General features: G+C 34.5%; 1 protein-coding gene across 2 annotated transcripts; it reads left to right on the top strand.

Annotated features, from left to right (window-relative positions):
* The first annotated feature begins 5,576 nt into the window (after positions 1-5,576).
* Positions 5,577-12,208, top strand: HOS15 (WD-40 repeat family protein). Of its 2 annotated transcripts, XM_008240371.3 has the most exons (14): positions 5,577-5,901; positions 6,320-6,465; positions 6,587-6,953; positions 7,702-7,778; positions 7,906-7,952; positions 8,460-8,607; positions 8,860-8,923; positions 9,025-9,183; positions 9,268-9,389; positions 9,877-9,951; positions 10,749-10,802; positions 10,904-10,977; positions 11,498-11,572; positions 11,696-12,208. In XM_008240371.3, the coding sequence occupies exons 1-14, from the start codon at positions 5,841-5,843 to the stop codon at positions 11,913-11,915; spliced, it is 1,689 nt and encodes a 562-aa protein (XP_008238593.2). In that variant the 5' UTR covers positions 5,577-5,840; the 3' UTR covers positions 11,916-12,208. The 2 variants fall into 2 exon arrangements, with proteins under 2 accessions (XP_008238593.2, XP_088901789.1); XM_089045663.1 differs by lacking the exon at positions 5,577-5,901 and having other exon boundaries at positions 6,323-6,465; positions 6,579-6,953.
* The last annotated feature ends 118 nt before the right edge of the window (positions 12,209-12,326 follow it).

Raw genomic sequence — 12,326 nt, 5'->3', positions numbered from 1 at the left:
TAATGAGTAGTTGCACACAAATGTCATTAACAAAGAGAAATTCCAAAACCCTATAACCTAAAAGAAATCCCCAACAAGAAATAGATAAATATTTCTAAAAACTATATTCCCATATAACTAATCATCAACATGATAATAATTTAATAAAATAAGTCATGTAATATATAGAATAGATTGAAATTTAGATACATACTTGAATTTGAATTGAGATTTGAAACTGACAATTTGATTTTGAGTGATCTTTATGAATTTAGGAATTAGGGTTTTCTTTTGTTGGTGTTGAAATTCCTAAAATTGAAAAAATAATAAAAATTGTCAAAGAATTGAAAAAATAACCAAAGAGAGATTGATGAATGATGATGATTACTTACTAGATAATCAGAAGAAACTATGAATTTTTTTTGTTTTGTTTAAAATGAAGAGAGTACTTTTCTTGGTGGAGAAAGCTTTTTTTTATTTTAAAGAAAAAAAAAAGGAGGAGTAGAAAGTGTTTAGGGGATGCATATACTGCTTCTGTGGTTAGCTAAGCTTCGATGTTTCCTTTTTTAAAAGGCTTTTTGTTTTTATTTATTTATAATTATGTAAAATTTGTTGTTACAATGCAAAATTAGTATATAAAAAAAAGGAAAATAGATGGACTTCGATTAGAATCAAACTCAAGCAGTTTTGTTAAGTGAATACACATTAGAGCCAACTCCACTAGACACTCTTGTGTAAATGTCTAGCACGATATAATATATATACAATTCCTATAATATTAATATATATATAATATAAATGTTTTTTTTTTCGGGGGCCCTCAAGACTTCGGGCGCCACTTGCACCACCCCAGGGCCGCCCCTGCAGAGGACTGGAAGAGAAAGCAGGCTTGGTGGGAGGTTGGTGTAACGTAGTCGTTTTGTTTGAAAAAAAAACTTGAAAGTGAAGATGACGATGAAGGTAAGAGAGAGGGACGTTGTGTAGAAGAAGATGCCTTGTTCCATGGTTTGTTTTGGTTATTGGTTGCTGTTTGTTGATATATAAGTTTGATTTTGGGTGGTGGATTTTTGGTATTTATAAAGGAGAGGGACGCGAGGGAGAGTTGCCTGGCTATAAAACAAGTAACTGGATCATATTTGTATGGCAGAGATACATAGAAATTGATTGTTTTATGAGAAGGATATGCATCTCACGCCTGTATGATTGAGACTTGAGAGAGCTCATCCTACCCCTTTTTCAATTCAAACCAAATGCAATTGATTGTAGTTGTCGTGTTGTGTTCTTGGTGGGGTATCCATATATCACAAGATGTAGAGTGCAAATTGATATAGTTTCAGGGTTCGAACATCTTTTGATTTATTTATCGTTAATGGTGGCTTAATTAAGTATAGTATGCCCGGCCTTAATTAACATATTTTTTTGTTTTACGCCATGTAATTCTTCCTCAGCCAGGCTAGGGCAGAATAAGCGTGTATGTGAGAAACCTTCTCCCCTTTATACTTTAGACTAATTAAATAAGATTCCAATTTTGACCACTAATTATGTTGTCATATAAGAGTATACAATAAATTAATAGAAGAGATCAATCACTTGATTCGAGTCATAAAAAACATAGATTAGGCAATTCATGATCGTTCTGTTGAGTAAACAGGAACCCACTCGAGTATTCAGGATTTTGATAACTTTATTTACATTAATTTTAGGGAAATTTGCATAAATACTACCTGAACTTTCAAGCACGTGCGTTATTATCATCTGAACTTTTAATTTTTATTTATAACCATCTGAACATTGTAAAGTGTTGCAATCTACCATTTACGTTTAACTTTGTTAAAATTTCCATTAAGTTTACAGGTATTTTTGACAATTAACTATAACTAGGAATAATTATTTAAATTAAGTAGCAAACTGAGGATTGAAGTTAGGGCCAAGGATTAAAATATCGGCCGTGCAGATAATATCGGGCCTCCAATTTGAGGATATTTCTAGGGATATATCGTTATCGTTTTGAGTATCGGGAAAAAATCAACAAAAATGACAAATATAGGCATTGAAACACATAATTTTAGTGTAAAACTTTCATAAATGTTATGTACATTGTCAATGAATGTATTGAACAAATAAAACTTAAAATTTACTAATAATAAGATATATATATATATATATATGATGAAATATAAGTAGTATGTAATACGCGTTAATGAAAAGTTTGAAAATAAAAAGTTGATTAGAATGAATAAACCATGCATAAATCCATAGTTTATTTGAACATTGTATTACAATTTAGATGAGTGTTCAACTACATAAATGAAGAGCTCATATGAGGTTCAAACAATGTGGAACAACCATCTAGATTCATACAATAATCATACCAAGTCATGTAACCCGAGTAGTTTGTAAGCCATGTTTGAACATGGTGCACATATGTCTCTCTTGAGCTCCTTACTGTCCTCCCATATATGGGATAGTTATGATTAACCCAACTAGTAGGTCCATAATCTGTTTCATCATCTTGAGCTCCATATCTAGTTCCACTATAATCAGACATGACATAACCATAGCCATCATAAGATTCATTTGAGTTAGTACTAGTTCTAGATTCTTTTGATGCATACTCTAAAACATGCATACTCCAAAACATCTTTTGAATTGAATATTGCCAAAAGCCTTCACACATCTATCTAATCACTGCACATATACCTCCAAAAAATCTTTTCAGTTTCAATTTGCTTCAAAACTTTTGAATTTTTTTGGGTTTTGTTATGGGCATCGGGAAATATCGGGAATATCGGCAAAATATCGGGGATATCGCACTTATCGGGGATATATCGTTGATATCGGGGAAGATATGGCCTTACCCCCCAATATCAGTGTCGACAGTTCAAAATATCGATATATCCGATATATCGGTGTATCGGCCGATATTTCAATCCTTGGTTAGGGTAAGAGAGAAATGATGATAAACCAACAGCACCTACTGGATTTAAGCCATCAAGATTCTTCCATGTCAAAATAAAATACTCTATTTGTGGGGAGCAATGCCACAACAAGAGAAAGTGTGAGAAAAGAGGTGGTGCCAACAATATCAGTAAGGTATTTAGGTTTATTGGTTTTCAAAAGGCCAACCAAGCGCTGTCAGTGTGCAAACAATTCAACCAATTTTTGCAAGTACATCAACATACCAACCAAGCCCTAGTTTGCCAATGGAATCACAACCCGTTTCTTCAGTGACAACCAACACAATCAGGAAATTTAGGTTCAAGTCTCATGCTAAGAAGATAAAGATTTGGAGATCATAGAGGACTTAATTACTTGGATATATTTATGTTTTATAATTAACTTGGAGTTTATTATAGGCATGTCTTGTATAAGGACTGCACGGTGTTTTGGTACTTCAATTTAGGCATTCGTTGAACTTGTTTGTCAATTGCGGACCTTTTTGGTATATTTATATGTACTAGGAATGCAGTTGACTCATTCCCAAAACCTGTGATGAAGTTACAAATTTTGAATTCCAGTTTTTGATGTTAATTTTTTTGAATTTGTTCAATGGAGGGGGAGAGAGAGAGTAATTGTAGTCTGAATTTTTTTTTTTCTATTGCAAACTTTCATTGAAATGAAGTACAAGCCTTTGAATAAATAGAGCAAGCCATGAAATGAAAGCAAAAAGGCTTTAATGGGAAAAAAAAAATGAAATACAGGATGGCAACAAAATCAATGGACCATTGCAATTTGATATGATATTTGGTGGAATAAAGACGGAGTAGAGAGAAAAATGAGAGATATGTAGGTTAGCTTTATTTTTTTTGGTTTTTTTTATTATGATTTTTTATAATTATTCTTAGTTATAATTAATTGACCAAAATACCTTTAAATTTAATGGAAAATTTAACGGAGTTAGATATAGGTGGTGGATTGCAACACTTTACAATGTTCAGGTGGTTAAAAATAAAAATTAAAAGTTCATGTGGTAATGGCGCATATGCCTAAATGTTCAGGTGGTATTTATGCAAATTTTCCTTAATTTTAATACTATAATATAGTGCATGGAAAATACTATAACACGTACTATTTAATGTAATACAACAAGTAAATCATATATACAATCACACAAGTATAATTAAAATATATATTCCCGTCCTGTGACTTGTTTAGGCCATCTTAATTTGGCATTATGGCTTCATGCCTTTGATTATAAGAATTTTATCTTTGAAAAAAAATAATAATAAAGGAACCAAAAGATACCAAAATTCTCATTGAACCAATGGTGGACCTATTAAGGCGTAAGGAAGTGCAACTGCACTTCCCTTCACAGAAAAAACCATTATAAGTGCTTCAAATTGCCCTTTTGCTCAGCTGGTGGTGGTGTAGAGATTACCTTATTTCCATTTTCAACGTATAAGTAAATGGAATAATAAAAGTAAATAAGGAAGTACTCCCCATTTGGATTCAAATAAAAATACTAGAAAATCAAATTCCAACCAAATGAAAATATGAAAAATCGGTTTTAGTGCAAAATACGATTTAGGCTAAAAATGATGGCTCATTAAGTCAATATATACTTCATAATAAAATCCCATAAAATCAAGTTTTCTTATTTGATGTGTAAGGAAAAAAAGCTTCCAAAATTTATCTTGAGAAAATTATTATTCCGAAAAACCATTTTTCATACTTAGTCAATATTTTTACATAAAACAATTTTTCATGTATGATATGAAAGCTGAAGGGACCTAAATCTAAGTAAAAAGCATTAGATGTTCAATCCACAAAGAGTTTTTAGCATTTCAAAATTACAACTCCGCTAAAAAAATTCCAAAGTCTACCAATGCCATAAAGGAACCAAAATTATAAGAACTATATCTTTGATCAGTGGTTGTGATCTTCAATATGTCTATTGAGAGCGAAATTGCTTGGCAGATTATCTTGCTAATGAAAGCTATAATCTGAACATAGGCGTGTGTTAGTCTGACTCAGTGCCTCTTTGGGCTGGAGCGGCTTTGGTTGATGTTATGCTTGAGGTCTCTAGGCCCCATTTAGTTCGTGTTGCGTAGGTTTTGTTTGGGGTTTTTCCCCCTATGTCATAAAATAAAATATAAAAAAATTCTCATTGAAGCCATCACCGTAGACAACCAGGTTCCATGGAAACTCTTCACTATTGTTCACAATGTGAGATCTCTTATTCCTTAGTTTTAGACTATCTCCTATCTCGTGGGTTTGTTCTGTAATCTCTACTTTTCCTTATTGAAAAAAAGAAGAAGAAAGAACCCAAAAGACAAGGGGCAAAGTTAATTTGTGGCTTGTTTAAAACGCAGTCTCTCTTTGAAAGGTTCTTGGGTTGATCTTGTAGATCCGAAACAAAACAAAAATGTTGCAAGAGTTGTGGGCCGGGTCCTATAACTGGTACCAAGAAATTAGGCCGGTGATCAAGCCCAATGGCCTGGTGCAACGAGGACCGAAGGAGGGAGATTTATTTTCAGAGCCCACAAAAACAAAATAAAAAAACTGCTATAACCTTGCCAGATGGCATAATCTCGGTGGCTGGTCGACAGACCCAACAGACCCAAGAGTTGAAGAGTATGTAAGGTTTTACATTATCCACGCTTTAAAACAAAAATAAAATGAAATTGGAAATTGGGTTTGAGTTCAAAAAGAAAAAATTGATGCTCCCCTGCTGCCCTTCCATCTGTGTGAGACTTCGGTTTCCAGACCAGAGGCCCTCAAAACTCTCTGCAAAACCAAAAATTCCCCCACTTTACCCGTTTCCCATTTCAACTCCTCGCTCTCTCTCTCTCTCTCTCTCTCTCTCTCTGATTGAAGCTGGGCCATATCATAACCATTGAAGCCGGCGACTTTTTGGGACGATGACCTCCATCACCTCCGTCGAGTTGAATTTCCTCGTTTTTCGTTACCTTCAGGAATCAGGTAGGAAATACTTTGCAACCTCAATTTTTCATAAATTTCGCTTTATGTATTCTATTCCCTTTTAAACTTAGATTGTCATTCTAGGTTTTTTTGGGTACATTTTTTCAGGGTTTATTAATCAATTTCTGTTACATAGTTTCTTTTGTAACTTAATTATGGTTTTTTTTTTAAACTATAATTTTGGGAATAACTTTTCGAATTGGCTTCTCGGTTTTGGGAGCTGAGGGGGCATGATCTTACAGATCCGAAAACGATAGTGGGTTTGATTTCATTGTGTAGTTCTCCTCTGGAATGGTCGAAAGATCATTTATTTTTAATTTTTTTTCATGAAACTTTGTTGCTCTATGGTTTACTACTAGAATATGTGGTTGAATAATTTCTCTTGTTTACAAAGTTTCTTCTTTCATCACTTTTTCAGGCTTCACACACTCAGCTTTTGCTTTAGGATATGAGGCCGGTATCAACAAAAGCACTATAGATGGCAATTTGGTTCCACCTGGTGCCCTCATTACATTTGTACAAAAAGGACTTCAGTACTTGGAGATGGAAGCTAACTTGAGTAATGTTAGTATTCTTAGTTCTTTTGCTATAAATTATTAAATAACTGGTCATTTCTATTCAGTAACTTGTGTACGATGCACAGCTTAGAATATATGTTAACCAACTTTTGCTTTAAGCTTGCCAGAGTGATGCAGATTTGGATGAGGATTTCTCATTGATAAACCCTTTAGATCTTATCACAAAGGATTTATATCAACTTAGGCAAATGATTAAAGAGAAAAGGAAGAATTTACAGAAGGATAGAGACAAAGATAAAGAGCGTGAGTCTTATAAGAAAGATAAGGAGCTTGAAAAAGAACATGAAGGAGAGCGGGCACGAGTAAAAGAGAAGGAAAGGCAAGAAAGGGAGAAGGAATTTGAAAAGGACAGAGAGAGGATAGAAAAGAATAAGGAGCAAGAAAAGCAGCATGAGGACCACAATGACAGAGATATGGTTACTGATCAAGAAGAGAAGATTAATGTCAAACATGAAGAAAATGGAGCTTCTGGAGGTAAATTCAATTTTTACCGAAAACAATTTCCCCTTTTCGATTTAGTTTTTAATTCTTTTATTTATTAGCGTGAATACAACTATTAAGGCAACAAATGCCCATAGTTTGTTAGCAGCCATGAATCTGTTCAACTTTATGTCCTTTCTTTTGTGATTGGCAGAAATTAAGAGCTAAGATGTAGTTCTATACTTCTTGAGCAAGCCATGGTGCTGGGAAATTTTTATGTTGAAAGATCCTGGGATAAATCATAACTTAGCTGATGAACTACCCTTTTTTTGTTGAATTCTTTTTTAATGTCTCCTGAACAGGAAAATAAAATAAAAGAAGAACACTCTGCATTAACTTCCTGTTTAAACTTTTGAGAATGGAGGAATTTGAATAGGAAATTTACTGATGCATAGTACATGTTGTAGGAAGTAAGAAATGCACTTAGAAGCTTAAGTAACGATCTGCCCGCTTAAGAGTTGCTTATGCAATGTGGTGCCTTGCACATTTCTTGGTATTTGAGTAACTAGCAATGCAAGGAATTTAAACTAGCTTCATTGCATAATAAGTTAGGTATGATGAATTAGAGTTCTTTGCATACGTGCAAAAAGACAGAGCATGCTATCAAACTCCTCATGTAGTACAGTTCAAAAATTGTGGTTCTACCCAAGTTATTGTTATGTCTCGCACCCTCTGCCTTTTTTCTCCCTGTCTATTTCCTAGAGGCACATTATGGTAATAATCATTTTGTTTGTTGGAGCAGAACCAATGGATATTCCTACAACAGATGTTGAAATCCCTAGTTCTGATGTGACAATTCTAGAAGGCCATACTTCTGAGGTTTGAGCATGTCTCCCTATTTTCTTGCAGTACCCACATTATTCCTGGCCTTTTCCCCTTTCTGTTTGTTATGTTTCATCATACGTGTCTCTCTGTGACACTGGTTTGCTTTTCCTTTCTTCATTAGGTATGTGCTTGCGCTTGGAGTCCAGCAGGGTCCCTTCTTGCATCAGGGTGGGTATCTCATTGTTAGATTGTTCATATTTAGTGTATGTGTATATTATCTATTCTCTTTTCTAGATTTAAGACACAAGGACTCATGAAAAAAAGAATGTTGATAATCAATGTATTTATCTCTTTACTGATTGTTTCACATGTTGATCTCTATTGGTGAAGTTCTAACGTTAAATCAGACATGTTTTTGCCTTTTATCTGCTCAATATATCTTTACTTATTGTTTTAGAGTCTGCAAAATTTGATAATATATGTGCTTGTTGTTTAATCCTTTTTGTTAGCTTTAATTTCAGTAAAATCAACATCTCTTAAGACTTTCTGGATCTGTTGATATTGTGTTATCATGTTAATCATGGGCCTGTAATGTCTGCCTGAATACGGGCTGTTTCTGAATCCATGTTGTTGCTACTCCGTGTAAGGATTACCATGGTATTGGTAAAAATTTTAAAGTCTTTTACCTTTTTTCCATCCTCTTATTCTTTGCACATTTGATTAATCACTTTCTAGGTCTGGAGATTCGACAGCGCGTATTTGGACCATTGCTGAAGGAAGCTCCAGATTGTCACAAAACGGCTCCTCAAATGTGTTGGTTCTGAAGCATGTTAAGGGTAGAACAAATGAGAAGAGTAAAGATGTCACGACACTGGATTGGAATGTGAGCTCCGTTATTATGGATTTATTTTGTGATATCTGCCATATCAAATTTCTTGTAATAGATTTGCATGCCATGTGGATGCTCATTTGTTATGGGTTCTCGCGAGTTTCACCCAGAAAGAAAAGAAACTTGCTTTCTTTCTTTCCAAAAGCATCTAATACTGCAGGAGCTTCTTGCCTAGTTTTTTTGTTATTCTTTTTTCTAGAAATTACTATTTTTGTGGATATGCAAATAAACCTTTCCCTTGTTCAGGGAGAGGGAACACTGCTTGCAACGGGCTCATATGATGGGCAAGCAAGAATTTGGACTACAAATGGTAAGCAGACAATTGTTTTTCCTGTTTCATTTGATTTATGATATATATGTTTTTTTTTAATAACCATTTTGGAAGTTTTTAACAACGTAATCTTTGCCCAGGTGAATTAAGAAGTACTTTGAGCAAACATAAAGGACCTATATTCTCTCTAAAGTGGAACAGAAAGGGGGATTATCTTCTTACGGGAAGCTGCGATAAAACTGCAATTGTGTGGGATGTGAAGGCAGAAGAATCGAAACAACAGTTCGAATTCCATTCAGGTGTGTATTATTTTAATGTATTGTAACAGACCTTGTTTACCTCCTGGTGTTGGGATTTTGATGGCTATTTTTTTTGTCATTTAGGTCCAACACTTGATGTTGACTGGCGCAACAATAATTCATTTGCAATGAGCTCAACAGACAATATGATATATGTTTGCAAGATTGGGGAAACCCGCCCTATTAAAACTTTTACAGGCCATCAGGTATGTTCAAGCATTTAGCTGCTGTAGATCAATCCTGAGTGTAATTATCGTTTTAACATTTTGTTCTTCTTATTATAAAATTCTGCATATATATATAGTCCCCTTCTATTGAGGGATCCCGCAAATAATTTTATTTGAGGGACACCCCTTAGGGCACCCTACGAAATTTTTTTCAACGATCCAAACCATCTATTTTTCACATCTTCATTCAGAGATCATCCTTGCAAAAAAATCATGCAAATTAAAAATCATTAAGGCATCTAATTGAGACCAACAAAATCAATGAACATGGTGCTTCAAGAAAGTACTAAAATTTCAATAATTCAATTAAGTAGTCAAATGATATCGGATTCAAGTGATTTTTTTAGAGATGATCTTTGAATGAATATCTACAAAATAGACGGAATGAGTTCACTCGATTGTTTTCTGTGAAGGTACTTGATACTGTCATTTTTCATAGCTAATCAATGAATTTTGGTTGTTTCAGGGTGAAGTTAATTGTGTTAAATGGGATCCAACCGGTTCATTGTTGGCTTCATGTTCTGATGATATCAGTGCAAAGGTAATTTGTGTTACATTTTACATTTGTAGTCAAATATTTACATGTCTATAAGATGGTTGTTTGCATATAATTTTTTTAGTCTATACTTTATAAGTAAAGATGGCTACCTAAATTAGAAACAGACCACGATGGTACACAAGATGGGTATGGCAACAGTAACGTTGTATGCCACTTACTCCAGAACATGGGAACAATGGGATTTGCCCAAATCAACTTTCATTATAGTGCTTGATTAGAAGTTTGAGTCTGATAATTCAAATATATATGTGTGTGTGTGTGCACAAAGCCCGTTTGAGGAGTGATGTCTGCACTTGTTCTTTTCTGTATTTACCTGGGCCTCTTTTTTCCTTAAAAATCATATTTTTTTTCTTTTAATACAAGTGATACTCTAAACAACAAGGGGAAGGGGGTTTCGCCCACACACACACACTACTAGTTGCCATGGGGGTTCGAACCTGAGACCATTGGTCTATAAGTCAAGGCCCCTTTCCACTGGGCTAGACCCCGTTGCCTAAAAATCCTAATATATAAACCTGTAATTTTTTTTTATTCCACAAGCATCATGGTGGATGATATGGAAGGTCGTATATAAATTGTAAAAACTAGTGTTATGAAAGTCTACCACCTTTTGCACCGCTGGCAGTTCAGTAGGGTGGTAATTATTCTGGTAACTATGATAGTCATGAACATGATGCTGTTTAGTCATTTTCACCTTTGTATCTGTTTTTGTTAGGTTCATTATTCTTTGTCATTAAGAAGACTATTGTTTTTGCAACTTATATAAAATCATGGTGTAGATATGGAGCATGAAGCAGGAAAAATATGTCCATGATTTAAGAGAGCATTCTAAGGTACTCCTCAGCTTTGTGTCTTTTCGAGTTTGATTTGCGTATCATGTCTCTGGAATTTTACTTTCTGGGAATCTTAAAAGCACTGGAAAAATGTATTGCAGGAGATATACACTATCAGATGGAGTCCCACTGGGCCAGGAACAAACAACGCTAACCAGCAGTTAGTTCTTGCAAGGTAAATTAGTGCTCTGTAGATGAAGTGAGATGCCGTTGGCTTTTCTATACTTGTTTGCATTGCATTCGTGATGTCTTCATTTGTTATTTCAGTTAACATTTGCAAAAATTTTCAATAAATTGCTTTTACATGGTTTCATATTTGTTCAATCAAAGCTTAATGATGTCAATTGAAAATTTGTATAAAAACACCAAGTGATGTACCACCCCTATCATAAGACCTGGTTGATTGTTATTACTTCTGATTCATTTTGTACTTTTAATTGCCATTAATCCTATTGTGCCGTGTGAATTCATTTTAAGCTACTGATCTTTTGTAGTAATCTTGCTGTCATTGCATCTCTGTTCTTGCACCCGTCTTTATTTAGAAATAGTTTTGTTTGATAGGTATCTTTATGTAGAAATATTGCAATATACAAACTTGGACTTTCATGCTATAAGTATACTCTGCTTCAGAAACGACACCAAAAAATGTATGTGTCATGGTTCTAAGTGGTCTGTGGTTGTGCTTTCTTGTACAGTGCATCGTTTGACTCCACTGTGAAGCTATGGGATGTGGAACTAGGAAAACTTCTCTACAGCTTGAATGGACACAGGTACTGGACTTAATAGAACTATGTGGTGTCTGAAGCTAAAAAAATTGCTGTAGTTCAATTTGTATTACTGTTAATCTGTCATTACATTTATATTTGTATTAATGCTTTCAGTTGAATCAACAGGGATCCTGTTTATTCTGTTGCCTTCAGCCCAAATGGTGAGTATTTGGCCAGTGGATCTCTTGATAAATCCATGCATATCTGGTCACTGAAGGAAGGCAAGATCGTGAAAACATACACGGGAAATGGCGGTATATTTGAAGTCTGCTGGAACAAGGAAGGTGACAAAATTGCTGCATGTTTTGCCAACAATACTGTCTGCGTTTTAGATTTTAGAATGTGACTCTGGAAATCCTAAATTACCTTGTATTGGAATTAGTTGGTCGTCAAAGCCCAGCCATAGATTAGTTCTTTGTGTTTGATTGGGATGGGTGCCAATTAGGTGGATATAACCGTAGATCAAGGCTCTACTCTCTAATGTTCATTTAGTTTGTAAGCTTGTCCTGATTCAATTGTCAATCAGGCTTTCAAGCTTTTTCTAGGAGAGTATGTACAGGATTATTTATAACATTTTCAGTTAGGCTTGTTAATGGAGCTTGCTTTTCTCTCGAAAAGTATCCAAAGCTGTTTTTTCCACCCTTTTTCTGGTTTTGTTTTTGTGTTGAAATTGGAATTGAATCTTATGGTGGGTTTCCAATTTTCTGATCATGCAACCAACGTAACGGAATTACCTGAATACCTTAAATTTTTTTGG

The sequence above is a fragment of the Prunus mume genome, linkage group LG1, assembly GCF_029339155.1.
Source record: "Prunus mume cultivar Tortuosa linkage group LG1, ASM2933915v1, whole genome shotgun sequence".
NCBI lineage: Eukaryota > Viridiplantae > Streptophyta > Magnoliopsida > Rosales > Rosaceae > Prunus > Prunus mume.
This window is presented reverse-complemented; position numbering and strand designations above follow the sequence as displayed.